The following is a 23,182-nucleotide window of genomic DNA, read 5'->3' as shown; positions in this document are numbered from 1 at the left end:
ATCTGTGTAATCTGAGGGAAAAATGTGTCTCTAATATGGTCATACATTGGGCAGGAGGTTAGGAAGAACAGCTCAGTTTCCACCTCATTTTGTGGACAGTGAGCACATAGCTTGTCTTCTCTTGAGAGCCATGTCTGCCTATGGCGGCCTTTCTCAATAGCAAGGCTATGCTCACTGAGTCTGTATATAGTCAAAGCTTTCCTTAAGTTTGGGTCAGTCACAGTGGTCAGGTATTCTGCCACTGTGTACTCTCTGTTTGGGCCAAATAGCATTCTAGTTCACTCTGTTTTTTTTGTTAATTCTTTCCATTGTGTCTAGTAATTATATTTTTGTTTTCTCATGATTTGCTTGGGTCTAATTGTGTTGCTGTCCTGGGGCTCTGTGTGGTGTGTTTGTGTTTGTGAACAGAGCCCCAGGGACAGCTTGTTTAGGGAACTCTTCTCCAGGTTCATCTCTCTGTAGGTGATGGTTTTGTTATGGAAGGTTTGGGAATCACTTCCTTTTAGGTGGTTATAGAATTTAGCGGCTCTTTTCTGGATTTTGATAGTTAGTGGGTATCGGCCTAATTCTGCTCTGCATGCATTATTTGGTGTTCTACATTGTACACTGAGGATATTATTGCAGAATTCTGCATGAAGAATCTCAATTTGGTGTTTGTCCTATTTTGTGAATTCTTGGTTGCTGAGCGGACCCCAGACCTCACAACCATGAAGGGCAATGGGTTCTATGACTGATTCAAGTATTTTTAGCCAGATCCTAATTGGTATGTTGAATTTTATGTTCCTTTTGATGGCATAGATCGTTCAGATCGTTCACAGCTTTGTGGAGGTTACCTGTGGCGCTGATGTTTAACCAAGGTATGTATAGTTTGTGTGCTCGAGGGCAACGGTGTCTAGATGGAATTTATATTTGTGGTCCTCGCGACTGGGCCTTTTTTGGAACACCATTATTTTGGTCTTCCTGAGATTTACTGTCAGGGCCCAGGTCTGGCAGAATCTGTGAAGAATATCTAGGTGCTGCTGTAGGCACTCTCAGTCTGTCTCTCGCTCCCCATCTCTCTCCCCGCCCCTCCTCCTAGTCTCACTCTGTCTCTCGCTCCCCATCTCTCTCCCCACCCCTCCTCCTAGTCTCACTCTGTCTCTCGTTCCCCATCTCTCTCCCCACCCCTCCTCCTAGTCTCACTCTGTCTCTCGCTCCCCATCTCTCTCCCCACCCCTCCTCCTAGTCTCACTCTGTCTCTCGCTCCCCATCTCTCTCCCCACCCCTCCTCCTAGTCTCACTATGTCTCTCGTTCCCCATCTCTCTCCCCACCCCTCCTCCTAGTCTCACTCTGTCTCTCGCTCCCCATCTCTCTCCCCACCCCTCCTCCTAGTCTCACTCTGTCTCTCGCTCCCCATCTCTCTCCCCACCCCTCCTCCTAGTCTCTCTGTCTCTCGTTCCCCATCTCTCTCCACACCCCCTCCTAGTCTCTCTCTGTCTCTCGTTCCCCATCTCTCTCCCCACCCCTTCTCCTAGTCTCTCTCTGTCTCTCGATTCCCATCTCTCCCCCCTCTCTGTCTGTCTCCCTATCTTCCTTCTTCTCTGTCTGTCTCTCCCTGTGTCTGTTTCCCTCTGTGTCTGTCGCCTGCGTGTCTGTCGCCTACGGGGTCTGTCGCCCAAGGGGTCTGTCTCCCTCTGGGGTCTGTCTCCCTCTGGGGTCTGTCGCCCTCTGTGTCCGTCGCCCTCTGTGTCTGTCTCCCTCTGTGTCTGTCTCCCTCTGTGTCTGTCTCCCTCTGTGTCGGTCTCCCTCTGTGTCTGTCGCCCTCTGTGTCTGTCTCCCTCTGTATCTGTCTCCCTCTGTGTCTGTCTCCCTCTGTGTCTGTCTCCCTCTGTGTCTGTCGCCCGCGTGTCTGTCGCCTGCGTGTGTCGCCTGTGTGTCTGTCGCCCTCTGTGTCTGTCTCCCCGTGTGTCTGTCCCTCCGTGTGTCTGTCTCCCTCTGTGTCTGTCGCCTGCGTGTCTGTCAACTGCGTGTCTGTCGCCTGTGTGTCTGTCGACTGCGTGTCTGTCGACTGCGTGTCTGTCGCCTGTGTGTCTGTCGCCCTCTGTGTCTGTCTCCCCGTGTGTCTGTCCCTCCGTGTGTCTGTCTCCCTCTGTGTGTCTGTCTCCCTCTGTGTGCCTGTCTTTGACTGTGTGTCTGTCTCTCTATCTCTCTCTGTTACTGTCTCTCTATCTCCCTCCCCGTCCCCGTCTCTCTCCCCCTCTCCTCCTACTCCCTCTGTCTCTCTGTCTGACTGACTGTTTTATTCTCCCTGTCTGACTGACTGTTTTATTCTCCCTCTGTCTCTCTGTCTGACTGACTGTTTTACTCTCCCCCTGTCTGACTGACTGTTTTACTGTCTCTCTGTCTGACTGACTGTTTTACTCTCCCCCTGTCTGACTGACTGTTTTACTATCCCTCGGTCTCTCTGTCTGACTGACTGTTTTACTCTCCCCCTTTCTCTCTGTCTGACTGACTGTTTTACTATCCCTCGGTCTCTCTGTCTGACTGACTGTTTTACTCTCCCTCTGTCTCTCTGTCTGACTGACTGTTTTACTCTCCCTCTGTCTCTCTGTCTGACTGACTGTTTTACTGTCTCTCTGTCTCTCTGTCTGACTGACTGTTTTACTCTCCCCTGTCTGAGTGACTGTTTTACTGTCTCCTTGTCTGAGTGACTGTTTTACTGTCTCTCTGTCTGACTGACTGTTTTACTCTCCCTCTGTCTGACTGACTGTTTTACTATCCCTCGGTCTCTCTGTCTGACTGACTGTTTTACTCTCCCCCTGTCTCTCTGTCTGACTGACTGTTTTACTATCCCTCTGTCTCTCTGTCTGACTGACTGTTTTACTGTCTCCTTGTCTGACTGACTGTTTTCCTGTCTCTCTGTCTGACTGACTGTTTTACTCTCCCTCTGTCTCTCTGTCTGACTGACTGTTTTACTCTCCCCCTGTCTCTCTGTCTGACTGACTGTTTTACTCTCCCTCTGTCTGACTGACTGTTTTACTCTCCCTCTGTCTCTCTGTCTGACTGACTGTTTTACTCTCCCTCTGTCTGACTGACTGTTTTACTCTCCCTCTGTCTCTGTCTGTCTGACTGTTTTACTGTTTGACTGTTTTACTCTCCCCCTGTCTCTCTGTCTGACTGACTGTTTTACTCTCCCTCTGTCTGACTGACTGTTTTACTCTCCCTCTGTCTCTCTGTCTGACTGACTGTTTTACTCTCCCTCTGTCTCTCTGTCTGACTGACTGTTTTACTCTCCCTGTCTCTCTGTCTGACTGACTGTTTTACTCTCCCTCTGTCTCTCTGTCTGACTGACTGTTTTACTCTCCCCCTGTCTCTCTGTCTGACTGACTGTTTTACTGTCTCTCTGTCTCTCTGTCTGACTGACTGTTTTACTCTCCCCCTGTCTCTCTGTCTGACTGACTGTTTTACTCTCCCTCTGTCTGACTGACTGTTTTACTCTCCCCCTGTCTCTGTCTGACTGACTGTTTTACTCTCCCTCTGTCTCTCTGTCTGACTGACTGTTTTACTTTCCCCTGTCTCCCTGACTGTTTTACCTCCCTCTGTCTGACCTGTTTTACTCTCCCCTCCACCTCTTTTTCTCCCTCCCTCCCTCTCTCCCTCCCTCCCTCTCTCCCTCCCTCCCTCTCTCCCTCCCTCACTCACTGTTCTTTTTTCATCTGCCAACCTCTCACAGAGGAGGAGGGGTGCTTTACATCATGGGAGGTGCACCCCCGGTTGATCTGACTGCACCTCAGTAGACAAACCTCGACTACTGTGTCAGAACTCCAGAGATACTGTGGGTTTCTATCCAGGGTAGATGGGTAGATAGACGATATGCCTTTGTTAGGGCTCGAAACAGAGAAAGGCAGGTAAGATACAGAATTTGAAGATGAAACTGACATTTTTTATGTATTTTTAAAAAAACCAGATGTGGACTGATAGGGGTTGAGTTTCAAGTAGTTTCAAAACTGTATGTTCCTAGAAATTCCTTGAATTTGTGTTGTTCATCTGATCGCCAATACATATATTCTATATAGAATGCTGAATGATTACAAACCAAACATTGAGCCTGAACATCACAATTAGACCACGATGGATCATTTAATGAAAACATTGACAAATGTCAGCCCAGTAATATCTATTGGCACCACTTGCAAAGCCACATGGGATAGTTTGGAATAGTTCTCCTGCAGAGAAAAGCCTGGCTTGTTTGTCATACTCTGGCTACAGAGCCCCTCCGTAGAATGGCAGTCACCTCTGTTGCTATGCCAAATCTTTTTAGCCCATTCTTTCAAAGTTAATCTAAAACAAGGATCCTGTCAAATCCCCCGTGGACAAGATGTCTACATCGATCAAAACACAACCTACGACTGAAGTCATTGTTGGAAGGGCATTTTTGTTTATTTTTTCCTCATTTGAAGACAATTACTTTCAAAGACATCGAGAGTCGGAAACTTGGCACAGTACCACTCGTAAACGGACTGAAGATGAAAGGATTGGGTGTCCAAGTAGATCTTTGTTCAGTGGAGTCCTCACACGTCTGATGTCTCTACTCCCGAACTCTGTTGTGATTGGGATTTTTACAATGAGGGCAGAGCCATAGAAACCGACGTTGATCCATAGCAGCATTTCATTGTAACAATAGCAAATGTTAACCCTGTTATGTTGCAGATTCTGAGGTGGTCAATGCTCTCTGAGGTGGTCAATGCTCTCTGAGGTGGTCAATGCTCTCTGGGGTGGTCAATGCTCTCTGAGGTGGTCAATGCTCTCTGAGGTGGTCAGTGCTCTCTGAGGTGGTCAATGCTCTCTGAGGTGGTCAGTGCTCTCTGAGGTGGTCAGTGCTCTCTGAGGTGGTCAGTGCTCTCTGAGGTGGTCAGTGGTCTCTGAGGTGGTCAATGCTCTCTGAGGTGGTCAATGCTCTCTGCGGTCGTCAATGCTCTCTGAGGTGATCAGTGCTCTCAGAGGTGGTCAATGCTCTCTGAGGTGGTCAGTGCTCTCTGAGGTGGTCAGTGCTCTCTGAGGTGGTCAATACTTTCTGAGGTGGTCAATGCTCTCTGAGGTGGTCAATGCTCTCTGAGGTGTTCAGTGCTCTCTGAGGTGGTCAATGCTCTCTGAGGTGGTCAGTGCTCTCTGAGGTGGTCAGTGCTCTCTGAGGTGGTCAGTGGTCTCTGAGGTGGTCAATGCTCTCTGAGGTGGTCAATGCTCTCTGAGGTGGTCAATGCTCTCTGCGGTCGTCAATGCTCTCTGAGGTGGTCAGTGCTCTCTGAGGTGGTCAATGCTCTCTGAGGTGGTCAATGCTCTCTGAGGTGGTCAGTGCTCTCTGAGGTGGTCAATGCTCTCTGAGGTGGTCAATGCTCTCTGAGGTGGTCAATGCTCTCTGGGGTGGTCAGTGCTCTCTGAGGTGGTCAGTGCTCTCTGAGGTGGTCAATGCTCTCTGAGGTGGTCAATGCTCTCTGAGGTGGTCAGTGGTCTCTGAGGTGGTCAATGCTCTCTGAGGTGGTCAATGCTCTCTGAGGTGGTCAATGCTCTCTGAGGTAGTCAATACTCTCTGAGGTGGTCAATGCTCTCTGAGGTGGTCAGTGCTCTCTGAGGTGGTCAGTGCTCTCTGAGGTGGTCAGTGCTCTCTGAGGTGGTCAGTGGTCTCTGAGGTGGTCAATGCTCTCTGAGGTGGTCAATGCTCTCTGCGGTCGTCAATGCTCTCTGAGGTGGTCAGTGCTCTCTGAGGTGGTCAATGCTCTCTGAGGTGGTCAATGCTCTCTGAGGTGGTCAATGCTCTCTGAGGTGGTCAATACTCTCTGAGGTGGTCAAATGCTCTCTGAGGTGGTCAATGCTCTCTGAGGTGATCAATGCTCTCTGGTTGTTGAAGATCTTCACTACTACTATAATAGTCTGAGTTAGCCATTGAGCCACAAAGGGGCAGTTAAAGAACCGCATGTGACTCCAAAGCCACACGTTGCAGACCCCTGAATAGACCCTGTCCAGAAACAACCCCTATTGCCTACCCCCTAGACACTTGTGGAGATCTGAGATGATCTGATAGGATTAAGCAATACAGTGATAGCTCAACCTTTCCCTCTGATAGGCTATAGGGGGAATTTTCCGCATATTGTTTAAAACGAATCATCTCTAGGGAGTCAAGGCCAGGGATTGATTCTGGACAAGCCCCCATTGTCATCCTCCAATCCCTTGTGGTACAAAAGCAAACAGACTGGAATGGACTGGTCTTGTGCCCCTTACTGGCCAACCAACACATTTCCCAGAGTTCAACCGGGTTTCCCTGTCTGTAGCTCCCCTATCCACGAACCATCTATGTTACTAAGCTGTTATAACACTAGTTATAACACTAGCAGCTTGTACAGGAAGCTAAAACATTAGTGCTCTGATGTTCAATATATGGACAAGGTTACACAGCTAGTTAATAATAATAATAATAATATATGCCATTTAGCAGACGCTTTTATCCAAAGCGACTTACAGTCATGTGTGCATACATTCTAAGTATGGGTGGTCGCGGGGATCGAACCCACTACCCTGGCATTACAAGCGCCATGCTCTACCAACTGAGCTACACAGGACCACAGACAGTTGGATGGCTTGTTGAATCTCATCTACAGGCCTATGACACTTCAATAAATATCAAGTGTTGATCAAACATTTCTTGGTATGTCAGGCTAATCGTGTCTGTTTTTAAGGACTTACTCGTCGTCCGGCGTCAGCTGCACTGGTTCGTTGGTGAACTGGGTGTCAAAGTTCTCTAGGCCGTAGTCATCTGTGATCTGGGGCTTGAAAGGCGGGGCCATCTGTTTCTTCTCCAGCTGCACGGGGAGACACGCACAACAACACTGTCATTAGGGGCGGCAGGGTAGCCTTGTGGTTAGAGCGTTGGGCTAGTAACCGGAAGGTTGCAAGTTCAAATCCCCGAGCTGACAAGGTAGAAATCTGTCGTTTTGCCCCTGAACAGGCAGTTAACCCACTGTTCCCAGGCTGTCATTAAAAATAATTATTTGTTATTAACTGACTTGTCTAGTTAAATAATGGTAAAATTAGAAATTCAATTAGTGCACAAAATAGCAAAAAAAAAATCAACGGAAGACTAAAACATGGGACAAGGTCAGGTAGACCCCTCCTCCATGTTTCATAGCTCTGTATGTCTGGCTATGTTGAATATACGTATGCCAGCAGGAAAAACATTTCAACGGTCATCATCATAATCAACCACATATGAAGGAGTTTTTCTCCAGAAAGTGGTTGACCTGTGTAACAAGAAGCCTTGTTTGAGGAAGACAACAAAGAGAAAAGCAGGGGAGGGACAATAGGACAGGTGAAGGAAGGTTGAGACATATTTCCAAAACCATTTTTTTGGTAAATATAAAATTTATTGTATTTTCCTTATGAGAACACGGATATTGTGAGACTAAAATGGATTGATGTGTATTTTCTTTTTTGTTCTCCACAAAGCTCACACTTTGCTTTTCAATTATAGTTTTCTTAGTGCGTGTGAGCACATGCACGTGTGCATTTCTTGGCTCTTGATTTCCCTGCTGGCTCTCAGGCAACTGCTATGGATCATTACTGCTATTGGTTCAAAGCACTTGTGGGCAGAGCTTCAAACAGCATAGAACACCTCTCTTTCTCTCTCTCCCTCCCCCCTCTCCCACGGTCCTCCCCTCCCTTCTATCTCTCTGATGTAGGCTGGCTGGCTCTCTGGTTGACTGGCTGGCGGTCTGCAGGAGCCCTGTGAGGTATTAATGAAACGTGTAGAAGTCAGAGGGCCGGGCCTCGGCTCTGATCTCTTCTACTCAGAGAGGAAGTGGCCCTGGGGCCTCGGCTCTGATCTCTTCTACTCAGAGAGGAAGTGGCCCTGGGACGTCGGCTCTGATCTTTCCTACTCAGACAGGAAGTGGCCCTGGGGCCTCGGCTCTGATCTCTCCTACTTAGAGAGGAAGTGGCCCTGGGGTGTCGGCTCTGATCTCTCCTACTCAGAGAGGAAGTGGCTCTGGGGCCTCGGCTCTGATCTCTCCTACTCAGAGAGGAAGTGGCCCTGGGGCCTCGCCTCTGATCTCTCCTACTTAGAGAGGAAGTGGCCCTGGGGCGTCGGCTCTGATCTCTCCTACTCAGAGAGGAAGTGGCCCTGGGGCCTCGGCTCTGATCTCTCCTACTTAGAGAGGAAGTGGCCCTGGGGCGTCGTCTCTGATCTCTCCTACTCAGAGAGGAAGTGGCCCTGGGGCCTTGGCTTTCTCTCCTACTCAGAGAGGAAGTGGCCCTGGGGCGTCGGCTCTGATCTCTCCTTCTCAGAAAGGAAATGACCCTGGGGCCTCGGCTCCGCTTTCTCCTACTCGGAGAGGAGGTGGCCCAGAGCCTTGGCTCTGCTTTCTCCTACTCAGAGAGGAAGTGGACAGACATTGACCCCTTCTCCATTAGTGCATTCACTGTCAGACCACAGACACCATTGTCAGATCACAGTCAGATCAACGTGTTTCTGAAGAAATTAACCGGCAATATTCATTAAAAAAAACAGCCCAATAAACTCTGCAACATAAACCAGTCGTACAGATGGGCTCCAAACAGTGCAGAGAGATTCATTGAAACATTGAACTCTGTACAGTTTTTCAACAACTTGCGGTACCAAAACAATAAAGATGGTGTCAATTCGGCTACTCAAAACATCAACTGCATATTCCAAAAAGCAGCATTGAAAGCACACTTGAGAAAACCAAAGAATTGCTGAAAAACAGCACACCTGAGTTGCAAAATGCTGTGCTTAATTTGTTCAACATGGTTTTAACTTCTGGCTACTTCCCTGATGTCTGGAACCAGGGGCTCATCTCCCCTATCCACAAAAGTGGAGATAAATCAGACCCCAATAATTAGAGGGGAATTTGCATAAACAGTAACTTGGAAAAGGTTTTCTGTAGCATTTTGAATTCATGAATTCAAACCTTTCTTCAAGACAAAAACGTAATAAGTAAATGTCTAATTGGCTTTCTCCCTAACCATCGCACTACTGACCATATATACACCTTACACACACTAATTAATAAACACCATCACACTACTGACCATATATACACCTCACACACTAATTAATAAACACCATCGCACTACTGACCATATATACACCTTACACACACTAATTAATAAACACCATCACACTACTGACCATATATACACCTCACACACTAATTAATAAACACCATCGCACTACTGACCATATATACACCTTACACACACTAATTAATAAACACCACCACACTACTGACCATATATACACCTTACACACACTAATTAATAAACACCATCTCACTACTGACCATATATACACCTTACACACACTAATTAATAAACACCACCACACTACTGACCATATATACACCTTACACACACTAATTAATAAACACCATCTCACTACTGACCATATATAAACACATCTCACACACTAATTAATAAACACCATCACACTACTGACCATATATACACCTCACACACTAATTAATAAACACCATCACACTACTGACCATATATACACCTCACACACTAATTAATAAACACCATCACACTACTGACCATATATACACCTCACACACTAATTAATAAACACCATCACACTACTGACCATATATACACCTTACACACACTAATTAATAAACACCACCACACTACTGACCATATATACACCTTACACACACTAATTAATAAACACCATCTCACTACTGACCATATATACACCTCACACACTAATTAATAAACACCATCACACTACTGACCATATATACACCTCACACACTAATTAATAAACACCATCACACTACTGACCATATATACACCTCACACACTAATTAATAAACACCATCACACTACTGACCATATATACACCTCACACACTAATTAATAAACACCATCACACTACTGACCATATATACACCTTACACACACTAATTAATAAACACCATCTCACTACTGACCATATATACACCTCACACACTAATTAATAAACACCATCACACTACTGACCATATATACACCTCACACACTAATTAATAAACACCATCACACTACTGACCATATATACACCTCACACACTAATTAATAAACACCATCACACTACTGACCATATATACACCTCACACACTAATTAATAAACACCATCACACTACTGACCATATATACACCTCACACACTAATTAATAAACACCATCACACTACTGACCATATATACACCTCACACACACTAATTAATAAACACCATCACACTACTGACCATATATACACCTCACACACACTAATTAATAAACACCATCACACTACTGACCATATATACACCTCACACACACTAATTAATAAACACCATCACACTACTGACCATATATACACCTCACACACACTAATTAATAAACACGTCCACCAAAAAAAAAGAATGCAAAATCTTTGCTTGCTTTATTGATTTAAAAAAAGCATTTGATTCTATTTGGCACGAAGGGCTATTCTACAAAATTCTCCAAAGTGGGCTTGGTGGTAAGGTGTATGACTTAATAAAATATATGTACACAGAAAACAAGTGTGCAATAAAAATCACAAACCAAAGAACAGAATAATTTTCACAATGTCGAGGTGTGAGACAAGGCTGCAGTTTGAGTCCAAATCATTTCAACATTTATATCAATGAATTAGCAGACATGTTGGACCATTCTCCAGCCCCAGGACTCACACTATTTGACACAGAGGTGAAATAGCTGCTATATGCTGATGACTTGGTACTTCTATCACCAACCAAAGAAGATCTTCAACAGAACATTCATATTCCAGAGCAATATTGCCATAATTGGGCCCTGGCCAAATATGTATTTTCCTGCCTGACACTAAATAATAACATCTGCATAGTAAGCAGAAACTTACATATTATTACTATTATTGGTATTCCTATTATTATTGTTGTTTATCATTCCAAATAGTAGTGGTAATGGTGGTAATGGTAATGATGACAGTTTAGTGATGGTAATAGTAGTAGTAGTAATGATGATGGTAGCTGTAGTACTGATATAAAGGAGAAGATGACCGTTATTTAGTTATAAGTTAGTTATAGTTTCATTTTCCATAATTTGATTTTATATTTATTACATTTCTACTATTGACTGTTACCATTTTATTGTTATTATTTTTGTATTTAATTTTGTATTATTATTTACTACCATTTTATATTATTATTTGCTATCATTGCGTAGGCAATGTTGAAACAATGTTTGCCATGCCAATAAAGCAGCTTGAATTTGAATTTGAGAGAGACGGAGAGAGACGGAGAGAGACGGAGAGAGATGGAGAGAGAGAGAGACAGAGAGAGAGAGAGAGAGAGAGACGGAGAGAGAGAGAGAGACAGAGAGACGGAGAGAGACGGAGAGAGACGTAGAGAGACGGAGAGAGATGGAGAGAGAGAGAGACGGAGAGAGAGAGAGAGACAGAGAGATGGAGAGAGAGAGAGACGGAGAGAGATGGAGAGAGAGAGAGAGACGGAGAGAGAGACAGAGAGAGAGACGGAGAGAGAGAGAGAGTGAGACGGAGAGAGAGACGTAGAGAGAGAGACGGAGAGAGAGAGAGACGGAGAGAGAGAGAGACGGAGAGAGAGAGAGAGACGGAGGGAGAGAGACAGAGAGAGAGACGGAGGGAGAAAGACAGAGAGAGAGACGGAGGGAGAAAGACAGAGAGAGAGACGGAGAGAGAGACGGGGAGAGAGAGAGACGGAGGGAGAGAGAGACGGAGGGAGAGAGAGACGGACGGAGAGAGGGACGGAGAGAGAGACAGAGAGAGAGACGGAGAGAGAGAGAGAGACGGAGAGAGAGAGAGACGGAGAGAGATGGAGAGAGAGAGATGGAGAGAGAGACGGAGAGAGAGACAGAGAGAGAGACGGAGAGAGAGAGAGTGAGACGGAGAGAGAGTGAGAGAATGAGACGGAGAGAGAGACAGAGAGAGAGACGAGAGAGAGAGAGAGACGGAGGGAGAAAGACCGAGAGAGAGAGACGGAAGGAGAAAGACAGAGAGAGAGACGGAGAGAGAGACGGAGAGAGAGACGGGGAGAGAGAGACGGAGAGAGAGAGAGACGGAGGGAGAGAGAGACGGGGGGAGAGAGAGACGGACAGAGAGAGAGATAGAGAGAGAGAGAGAGATTATTTTGGGGGGTTTTAAATAATCTTTATTGGGTCTGGGGGCCCACCACACAATAAATACTCGTAAAAAAACACAGTTACACATCAATTAAAAACACAACTCCAATTCCTCCTCCACAGTAACTAAACACAACAGCCTCTGAATACCCCATATACTCAAAAACAGATGCTACTCAAGTTTATAATAGGCAAACTCAACCCTCGCTGCCAACATTCCCTCCAGCATTCCCACCACATCCACAGACCTCTGTCCCCGAATACTGTTCTTTCGGGTCTTCCATATCGCTAATTTCGCTGCCCCTAACACAAAATTAAGCAACACAACTACACCCTTTTGACTGAACCTGTACATTGACCCAAATATATACAGTTGGGAAGAGAAAACCTCTCCCAACGTTGAGAACCAATCAGTGATCAGTTCAATCATCCCGACCAACCTGGGACACAGTAAAAACAGATGTGCCAGAGATTCAGACTCAGCACAGAATGGACACCCCTCCCCAACAGTAGGGTCCAGGTGTACCAGATGTGTGTTGGAGGGCTATACAGTAGCTCCATGTATTATCCTCCATTGGAGGTCAGCTGTCCTCTTATCAATAGGCAGTTTATATAATGATCACCAACAGCCTTTTGGAGAGGCACCTGGACCAAGCACACCCACCCACCTCGTCGATTTTACCCCTTCCAGGGAAGAGGCATAGGACAGCTTTTCACATATTCTGTACATGGCCGTCTTTCCCACCTCCTTGAACTCCCCCAGCTCCGGGGTATCGAAGGAAAGCAGCATCCCCACATCCTCCTCGCAAGCCCTCATCGCAGCACTAACAATCAGTGCAGGGAACACATAATCCAGACCCTCCTTCCACCGATCAGAATTGGAAGTGTCAGTCACATACTGCAAATTAAGCACTGGCAAGGAGATGCAGACCTCAGCGACGACCTTCCTCAGTAGGCGAGATGATCGGATCCCCGCTCTTTCTCCTAGCTCCTCCAACGATCTGCTCCTGCTCCGCATCAGATGACTCAGCTTGGTACACCCCACGCCTAACAGGCAAGAACGTAGGCTGGCTGAACCCAAAACACGGGACTGGATGGCAGTGTTGTGAAAAAGAGGCTCTTCAAAAAGCCACATCCCTGGTGGTGTGCAGGCCTTACGGGACTTGACAAGGACTCTCCAAGCCTGCATAACAGACTCGTCAAATGGAGCCAGGCCAGGCAAATCACCCCCCTCCAGCTTTAAGAGGAAAAGGTGCTTGTCTAAGCCCAAACAGCCCGCTCTCGTCATCAATATGTAGGCTGTTTCGACCCAGCTAGAACTGTCTCTGTACAACAATCTCTGGGCTGCTTGAAGCCGGAAAGCTATGATTCTAGAGGAAATGTCCACCAGGCCTTGCCCACCCTCGTGCAGTGGCAGGTACAGGGCTGCAGCTTTAATCCAGTGTTGTCCAGACCAGAAGAAATTGGAAAGGGTCCTCTGAAGCTCTTGTATCAGACCCTTTGGTGGCTGTAAAATCATTAGTCTGTGCCACAGGGTAGAGGCAGCAAGATTATTAGCTACCAGGACCCTTCCCCTATAAGACAGCTGGGGCAGGACCCATTTCCACCTTGACAGTCTGGCACACACTTTCTCCAATACACCCTCCCAGTTCTTTTTCTAAAAGACATCGGAGCCTAGAAAAGCCCCCAAATTCTTCATCCCATCTCTGCCCCACTGAAGCCCCGCTGGTAAACCGTGGAGCGGACCCCACTGAAGCCCCCCTGGTAACCGTGGAGCGGACCCCACTGAAGCCCCCCTGGTAACCGTGGTGCGGACCCCGTTTGAAGCCGACCTGCCCACAGTGCTTCAGTCTTTCCCCAATTGACTCTAGCTGAGGAGGCCCCCTCATACACCTTTAAAGTGTTTGAGAGAACCTTAACATCCTCACCCCCTGTAATAAAAACTATCACGTCATCTGCATACGCAGACAGTGCTATCGTGGGATCCTTCATTACACCTGAGAGAAACCAGTAAGCTTCGCTCTTAAAAAACAAAGCATTGCTTCAATCGCCAGGCTATATAACTGCCCTGAAATTGGGCATCCCTGCCTGATGCCCCTTTGGACAGGGATGGGGCAACTCAAACCACCCCCACCTTCACCAAACACGAGGCCCCAGCATACAGTAAACTCATCCAAGACAAAAAAACATCCCCAAACCCAAAGGCTTTCATTGTTTTAAACAAGTACTGGTGGTCCACACAATCAAATCCTTCTCCTGATCCAACGAAAGTAAACCCACATTTACGTCAGACAGTTTACAAATGTCTAAAACATCTCTCATCAGAAACAAGTTGTCAACAATAGAGCGATCAGGTACACAGTAGGACTGGTCCTTGTGGATCAACAATCCCAGATTCTCTTTCAACCTGTTTGAGAGACATTTAGAAACAATTTTGTATTCAGCGCACAGCAAAGCAACAGGTCTCCAATTTTTTATGAGAGCCAAAACCCCCTTTTTTGGCAACAGTGAAAGCATCGCACGTTGACAGGATACAGGAAGCGAACCCTCATGAAAAGATTCACACACAACTTCATAAAAATCCTCCCCAATAGACCCCAAAAAGTGCTTAACAGGGGCTCGGCCTGTTGAGAGCTGCATAACTGCTGTGGACAGCTCTTGCAGTGTAATGTCAGAGTCCAATGCGACTCTCTGCTCAGGTCCCAATTGAGGAAGACCGTGTAACAACTGTTCAGTACACAGAGAGTCACAATCCTCCGCCTTATAGAGGGCCGAGTAGAAATCCACGGCATGTTGACGCATTTCAATGTCATCCGTGGTCACCTTCCCATCAGGAAGATGAAGGCAGACCATCTGTTTACGTTGAAATGTCGACTGTCCTAGGTTTTTTTTTAAGCGCTAGGAGCATCCATATCCTTGAGGGAAGCAAAACGAGACCTAATCAAGGCACCCTTCACTCTTTCATGCAGAAACGACCTCAGTTCATGTCTTTTGTCCTGTAAGTTCATGACTAGTCCAGGGTCGTTCTGAGTGAGCAGCTTCAATTCAATAGAGTTGATGTCCTGTTCAAGGACCTTGATAGTCTCTTTAACTTTTAGACAGAGCAGTATACTGTTGACAAAATACTCGTATTTGGGCCTTCCCAACCTCCCACCATTGTCTCAATGACTCAAAATTCCCTTTTATAACCCTCCCTTTTTCCCAAAACAACAAAAACCTTTCACAAAACATGACATCATGTAACAACTTAACATTAACATACCAGTAAGGTGATGACCTTCATGGACAGGACAAGTGAATATCAACAGTAACAATATGATGATCAGAGAAACCCACAGGAGTAATGGCACACTTTCCAACCCTACTACAGTATTACTCAGATACATACAACCTGTCTAACCTTGCTGCACTGACACGACCTTCATTCATTTTTAGCCATGTGTACTGCCTATCTTTTGCATTCCTTACTCTCCACACATCAGAAAGTTCAAACTCATTTCATAGGCCAGACAGGCAAGTGGCTGACCGCAGGTGAGGTTCTTCAGCGGTGCGATCAACAGTAAAATCCACTGTACAGTTCCAGTCTCCCCCTAAAACCATACACCCCTCTTGATCACACTGTCTTAAGGTTTCCTTTATTTGATCAAATACAGCAATACGCTCTGTACCCTCATTAGGAACATAAACAAACATATATTTCTTTTTAAACATAACATCCACATTGACCAATAAAACCCGACCCGTGACAATCTCTGTTGTAGATACCACAGTCACCCCTAAGCCTGAGGAAAACAAGATTGCCACCCCAGCACTGAAATTAGTACCATGACTGAGACATGCTGCCCCTCCCACCACATACCCTAGTCAACCTCATTTGCCTCATCACTATGTGTCTCCTGTCGGAAAACTACATTAAGCCTTTTCTGTTTTATGACTTCTAATACCCAAGCCCTCTTATTCCTGTCCCTTCCCACTTTAATATTGAGAGAACCAACCCTTAGTACCTCCATGTAGAAAAGAGAAAGGAAAAGCAGAAGAAACCACAGAGAAACCAAGGAGAAAAAAGACACCCTATGAAGCATGATCATCATCATTATTTTTTTCTTCTTCTCTTAATTAACCTGACTATGTTTCCAACCCCCTTTTGCTGCAGTAATACATTTCCTCAAGCGAAACCGCTTCTTCTCACTCAATTGGTCTAACCCCACCATCTTCTGTAACATCACAGCTGACCTCACAAACTTATCAACATCAAAATAATCTGCCAATTTGACAGATTTCCCAAAAGTCTGAACCAGAAACTCATTTACCTCCTCTAGATCATAAAGAGTCCTCACCAGCAGCTGTCATATCTAAAGAGATATCCATATCCTTCTCCTGATCCTCAGCTGAGACCACAGACAACTGACTCCCCTCTACCACATCCCTTTCAACACTCCCCACTTGCACCTCATCACTCGTACCAGGCATCTCCTCCACTAACTGGGAGCCTAGCTCCACATGAACCCCAGCACTCGTAGTGGGCATCTCCTCCACTCCCTGGGAGCCTAGCTCCACATGAACCCCCTCCCGTACCCCATTACTCATAGTGGGCATCTCCTCCACTACCTGGGAGCCTAGCTCCACATGAACTCCCTCCTTTAACCCAGCACTCGTACTGGGCACCTGCTCACCAGTCTGAGGAACTGGCTCTTCAGATACATCCTTACCTTCTACAACAATACTTTTCTGTAGCATAACATTTCCCTCTAATACAAGTTGCAACTCCGTGCCCTCAACACAGATAACTTGTTCCTCAGCAACAGGTGCTTGTGGCTGCTCTACCGCTGTCAGCTCACCTCTCCTTACATCAGTGGGCCCAGGCGTTACGAGGACCACCTGCGCCCCTCCCTCGGCCTTCTCCCTTTTCGGGCAAGCATGTCGCTTATGACCAACATCCCCACACTCAAAACACCGTTGACTACCCGTACTAGCATAAGCCATATACATTCTATTGTCATACTTGATTTTAAACGATAACTCTAAAGTCTGCTCCGGTGAGTCCAAAAACAAACACCTGTCGCCGAAATGACATTACCTGTTTCAACGCCGGGTGTTTGCAACCCAACGGGACAACCTTAATTGAACTGGCGAACTTCCCAAAGCGCAATATCTCGCGCTCCAATAGCTCATTAGGAATAAATGGCGGTACATTTGAAATCGTTACCCTTGTTGACGGAGAAAAAAGTGGCGTAACTTGAATAAACATTCCTTTAAGAAGTACGCCATGCTCAACCATCCGATCTACAAGGTGCTCTTCTTTAAGAAGTACACCTTTCTCAACCACACGATCAACCAGACACTCTTCTTTAAGAAGTACACCATGCTCAACCATACGATCAACCAGACACACTTCTTTAAGAAGTACACCATACTCAACCATACGATCTACCAGACACTCTTCTTTAAGAAGTACACCATGCTCAATCATACGATCAACCAGACACTCTTCTTTAAGAAGTACACCATGCTCAACCATACGATCAACCAGACACACTTCTTTAAGAAGTACACCATGCTCAACCATACGATCAACCAGACACTCTTCTTTAAGAAGTACACCATGCTCAACCATACGATCAACCAGACACTCTTCTTTAAGAAGTACACCATGCTCAACCATACGATCTACCAGACACTCTTCTTTAAGAAGTACACCATGCTCAACCATACGATCTACCAGACACTCTTCTTTAAGAAGTACACCATGCTCAACCATCCGATCTACCAGACACTCTTCTTTAAGAAGTACACCATGCTCAACCATACGATCAACCAGACACTCTTCTTTAAGAAGTACACCATGCTCAACCATACGATCAACCAGACACTCTTCTTTAAGAAGTAAGAACACCATGCTCAACCATACGATCAACCAGACACTCTTCTTTAAGAAATACCACCACCGCTTTATTCATCCAGAGATTCTTTAAGAAATACACCATTCTCATAGACCCTCTTCTTTTCTCAACCATCCTACAAGACGCTCTTCAGAAACTCCTCCACCGTGACAGTAGCTTCAGTAACACACCTAAAGCCGTCAACCAGACTCTTCTTTAAGGGACACCATCCCCATACGATCAACCAGACCCTCTTCTTTGAAGTACACCATCCCCACTGATCTAAAATCAGGTAATGCTTACGATCAACAGACCCTCTTCTTTAAGAAAAACAAAATACGATCTAATTCTACCACAACAAAAATAATAACCTTAATCATGCACAGAAGAAAATCAGAAAAAGCCACTTCAAGAAATAGCAAACCGAAAGAAAGTTGTCAAATATCAACCAGAACTACACCATCTCAACCAACACACGACACTCTTCTTTTCACTCAAACAACGATCCCAGCATAAGAAACTCAAACACTCCCAGCATGCTTTAAGAAGAGAACCAGAGAGAGAGACAGAGAGAGAGAGATGGAGAGAGAAAGAGAGCTCAAGATGGAGAGAGAAAGAGAAAGACAAATAGAGAGTGTGCATGTGTGTGATACAGAGGCAGGGAGGACTCTTTAAGACTCAACCAGAGGGACAAGGAGATGATGATGTGGTTCATCGCCACGGCAGCCAGGATGATGGTGGAAACGCAGATGCTGATGTGGCAGGACTAATTAGTAATCAACAGCATGGGGCAAAGGGGGCTTTAAAAGACTGGGTACTGAACTGTAAAACCAGAGATGTTTAGTGCTAGTAGGTATAGCATTTATATCTTTATGTCTGCATTCTGAAACACTCTCTGGTGCTACACTCTAGAACAGTCTGCATTCTGCAACACTCTCTGGTGCTACACTCTAGAAGTCTGCATTCTGAACCACTCACTCTGGTGCTACACTCTAGAACAGTCTGCATTCTGAACCATTCTCTGGTACTACACTCTAGAACAGTCTGCATTCTGAACCACTCTCTGGTACTACACTCAGGAACAGTCTGCATTCTGAACCACTCTCCCTGGTGCTACACTCAGGAACAGTCTGCATTCTGAACCACTCTCCCTGGTACTACACTCAAGAACAGTTTGCTCGGCTGCCATTCTGAACCACTCCCTGATGCTACACTCCAGAACAGTCTGCATTCTGAACCACTCTCTGGTACTACACTCTAGAACAGTCTGCATTCTGAACCACTCTCCCTGGTACTACACTCTAGAACAGTTTGCATTCTGAACCACTCCCCTGGTGCTACACTCTACAACAGTCTGCATTCTGAACCACTCTCTGGTACTACACTCTATCAACAGTCTGCATTCTGAACCACTCTCTGGTACTACAGTCTGCATTCTAGAACAGTCTGCATTCTGAACCACTCTCTGGTACTACACTCTAGAACAGTCTGCATTCTGAACCACTCTCTGGTGCTACACTCTAGAACAGTCTGCATTCTGAACCACTCTCTGGTACTACACTCTAGAACAGTCTGCATTCTGAACCACTCTCTGGTACTACACTTTAGAACAGTCTGCATTCTGAACCACTCTCTGGTAGTACACTTTAGAACAGTCTGCATTCTGAAACACTCTCTGGTGCTACACTCTAGAACAGTCTGCATTCTGAACCCCTCTCTGGTACTACACTTTAGAACAGTCTGCATTCTGAAACACTCTGGTGCTACACTCTAGAACAGTCTGCATTCTGAACCACTCTCTGGTACTACACTTTAGAACAGTCTGCATTCTGAAAAACTCTCTGGTGCTACACTCTCGAACAGTCTGCATGCTGAACCACTCTCTGGCACTACACTCTGGAACAGTCTGCATTCTGAAAAACTCTCTGGTGCTACACTCTCGAACAGTCTGCATGCTGAACCACTCTCTGGCACTACACTCTGGAACAGTCTGCATGCTGAACCACTCTCTGGCACTACACTCTGGAACAGTCTGCATTCTGAAAAACTCTCTGGTACTACACTCTAGAACAGTCTGCATGCTGAACCACTCTCTGGCACTACACTCTGGAACAGTCTGCATTCTGAAAACTCTCTGGTGCTACACTCTAGAACAGTCTGCATGCTGAACCACTCTCTGGCACTACACTCTGGAACAGTCTGCATGCTGAACCACTCTCTGGCACTACACTCTGGAACAGTCTGCATGCTGAACCACTCTCTGGCACTACACTCTGGAACAGTCTGCATTCTGAAAAACTCGCTGGTGCTACACTCTGGAACAGTCTGCATGCTGAACCACTCTCTGGCACTACACTCTGGAACAGTCTGCATTCTGAAAAACTCTCTGGTGCTACACTCTGGAACAGTCTGCATGCTGAACCACTCTCTGGCACTACACTCTGGAACAGTCTGCATTCTGAACCACTCTCTGGCACTACACTCTGGAACAGTCTGCATGCTGAACCACTCTCTGGCACTACACTCTGGAACAGTCTGCATTCTGAAAAACTCTCTGGTGCTACACTCTCGAACAGTCTGCATGCTGAACCACTCTCTGGCACTACACTCTGGAACAGTCTGCATTCTGAAAAACTCTCTGGCACTACACTCTGGAACAGTCTGCATGCTGAACCACTCTCTGGCACTACATTTACATTTACATTTAAGTCACTTGGAACAGTCTGCTCTTACTCCAGAGCGACTACACTCTGGAACAGTCTGCATGCTGAACCACTCTCTGGCACTACACTCTGGAACAGTCTGCATGCTGAACCACTCTCTGGCACTACACTCTGGAACAGTCTGCATTCTGAACCACTCGCTGGTGCTACACTCTAGAACAGTCTGTATGCTGAACCACTCTCTGGCACTACACTCTGGAACAGTCTGCATTCTGAAAAACTCTCTGGTGCTACACTCTGGAACAGTCTGCATGCTGAACCACTCTCTGGCACTACACTCTGGAACAGTCTGCATTCTGAACCACTCTCTGGCACTACACTCTGGAACAGTCTGCATGCTGAACCACTCTCTGGCACTACACTCTGGAACAGTCTTCATGCTGAACCACTCTCTGGCACTACACTCTGGAACAGTCTGCATGCTGAACCACTCTCTGGCAATTCACTTTAGAACAGTCTGCATGCTGAACCACTCTCTGGCACTACACTCTGGAACAGTCTGCATGCTGAACCACTCTCTGGCACTACACTCTGGAACAATCTGCATGCTGAACCACTCTCTGGCACTACACTCTGGAACAGTCTGCATGCTGAACCACTCTCTGGCACTACACTCTGGAACAGTCTGCATGCTGAACCACTCTCTGGCACTACACTCTGGAACAGTCTGCATGCTGAACCACTCTCTGGCACTACACTCTGGAACAGTCTGCATGCTGAACCACTCTCTGGCACTACACTCTGGAACAGTCTGCATCTGAACCACTCTCTGGCACTACACTCTGGAACAGTCTGCATTCTGAACCACTCTCTGGCACTACACTCTGGAACAGTCTGCATGCTGAACCACTCTCTGGCACTACACTCTGGAACAGTCTGCATTCTGAACCACTCTCTGGTGCTACACTCTGGAACAGTCTGCATGCTGAACCACGCTCTGGCACTACACTCTGGAACAGTCTGCATGCTGAACTACACTCTGGAACAGCAAACGCTAAGACACACTCTCTGGCACTACACTCTGGAACAGTCTGCATTCTGGTGCTACACTCTCGAACAGTCTGCATGCTGAACCCTCTCTGGTGCTACACTCTGGAACAGTCTGCATGCTGAACCACTCTCTGGCACTACACTCTGGAACAGTCTGCATGCTGAACCACTCTGGAGACTGGCACTACACTCTCTGGAACTCTGGAACAGTCTGCATGCTGAACCACTCTCTGGCACTACCCTCTGGAACAGTCTGCAATCTGAACCCCTCTCTGGCACTACACTCTGGAACAGTCTGCAATCTGAACCACTCTCTGGCACTACACTCTGGAACAGTCTGCAATCTGAACCACTCTCTGGCACTACACTCTGGAACAGTCTGCAATCTGAACCACTCTCTGGCACTACACTCTGGAACAGTCTGCAATCTGAACCACTCTCTGGCACTACACTCTGGAACAGTCTGCATTCTGAACCACTCTCTGGCACTACACTCTGGAACAGTCTGCATGCTGAACCACTCTCTGGCACTACACTCTGGAACAGTCTGCAATCTGAACCCCTCTCTGGCACTACACTCTAGAACAGTCTGCAATCTTGTTTCTAGATGGCAATATGTGACGGCAAACGCTAAGACACTATTATGACTGACGCCTCAACTGAAGAAAAAAAAGCATCAAGTTGACAGTTGTCTCGCTCTCTGGCAGGAAGGTGTTGTTTAAAAGAGCATGAGGTAATGATTTTCAAAGGTGTCACCGCTTCAGAGGGAAAGCCGGCACTCCCTTAGGAGCCTGTGTTGTGATTCATATTAATATAGTTAAACAACAGCAGTCAGAGCTGTGCCGAGCCCGGGAGTTCTGTCAGGGCCCGAGACAGTTAGGTTTCTTGCAGTGTGTACGAATTCCACACCTTCAACTCCCACCAGCCACTGAGGCACACCGCAGTATGCAGTCACAGATTCAACAAGCTTTTTACCATGGAGGTTTCACAGGGGTTGGTGAAAATATCAAAGGGGTCAAATTTCCCAAGCTTTCCCTTTGTCATGGCTCATTACTGATGTCATGTCAAGGTTCATTACTGACACTGAGAAATAGTTTTTGTTTTATGGTGAGACTCCCTCTGCAATTTCCCCAAAAGGAAAACATGAAGACAAAGACTGAGGCGTTGGCTTTGATTACCGTTCATCTCTTACGCTATTTAGCTTAATGTGATTTGGAGAGTTCTTCTGTATCATCACACTTTTAACACAGTTCATTTAAATTGCACATATCAAAATTCTGCATGACAAATCTGATATATTGAACTGTTGGGAAATAATTTATTAAAGGATAAGTTCAGTATTTTAGGCCCAAAAAGTCTGTAAACTAGGGTTGGGTGTGATCCTGATGTTCCTACCATCATAGGCCTCCCCCCCCAAAA

The 23,182-nt window shown here is 46.3% G+C and overlaps 1 protein-coding gene across 3 annotated transcripts in view; it reads right to left on the bottom strand.

Annotated features, from left to right (window-relative positions):
* Positions 1–23,182, bottom strand: part of LOC124032350 (protein kinase C zeta type-like) — a 174,357-nt gene that overhangs the window by 9,436 nt on the left and 141,739 nt on the right. For all 3 annotated transcript variants that reach the window (XM_046344687.1, XM_046344686.1, XM_046344688.1), the window contains one exon: positions 6,719–6,834. In XM_046344687.1, the coding sequence (XP_046200643.1) occupies positions 6,719–6,834 (116 nt within the window). The remainder of the gene's footprint in view (positions 1–6,718; positions 6,835–23,182) is intronic.

This window comes from Oncorhynchus gorbuscha, linkage group LG03 (assembly GCF_021184085.1).
Source record: "Oncorhynchus gorbuscha isolate QuinsamMale2020 ecotype Even-year linkage group LG03, OgorEven_v1.0, whole genome shotgun sequence".
NCBI classification, from domain to species: domain Eukaryota; kingdom Metazoa; phylum Chordata; class Actinopteri; order Salmoniformes; family Salmonidae; genus Oncorhynchus; species Oncorhynchus gorbuscha.
The sequence above is the reverse complement of the archived record's forward strand: the minus strand, read 5'-3'. Positions and strand labels throughout refer to the sequence as shown.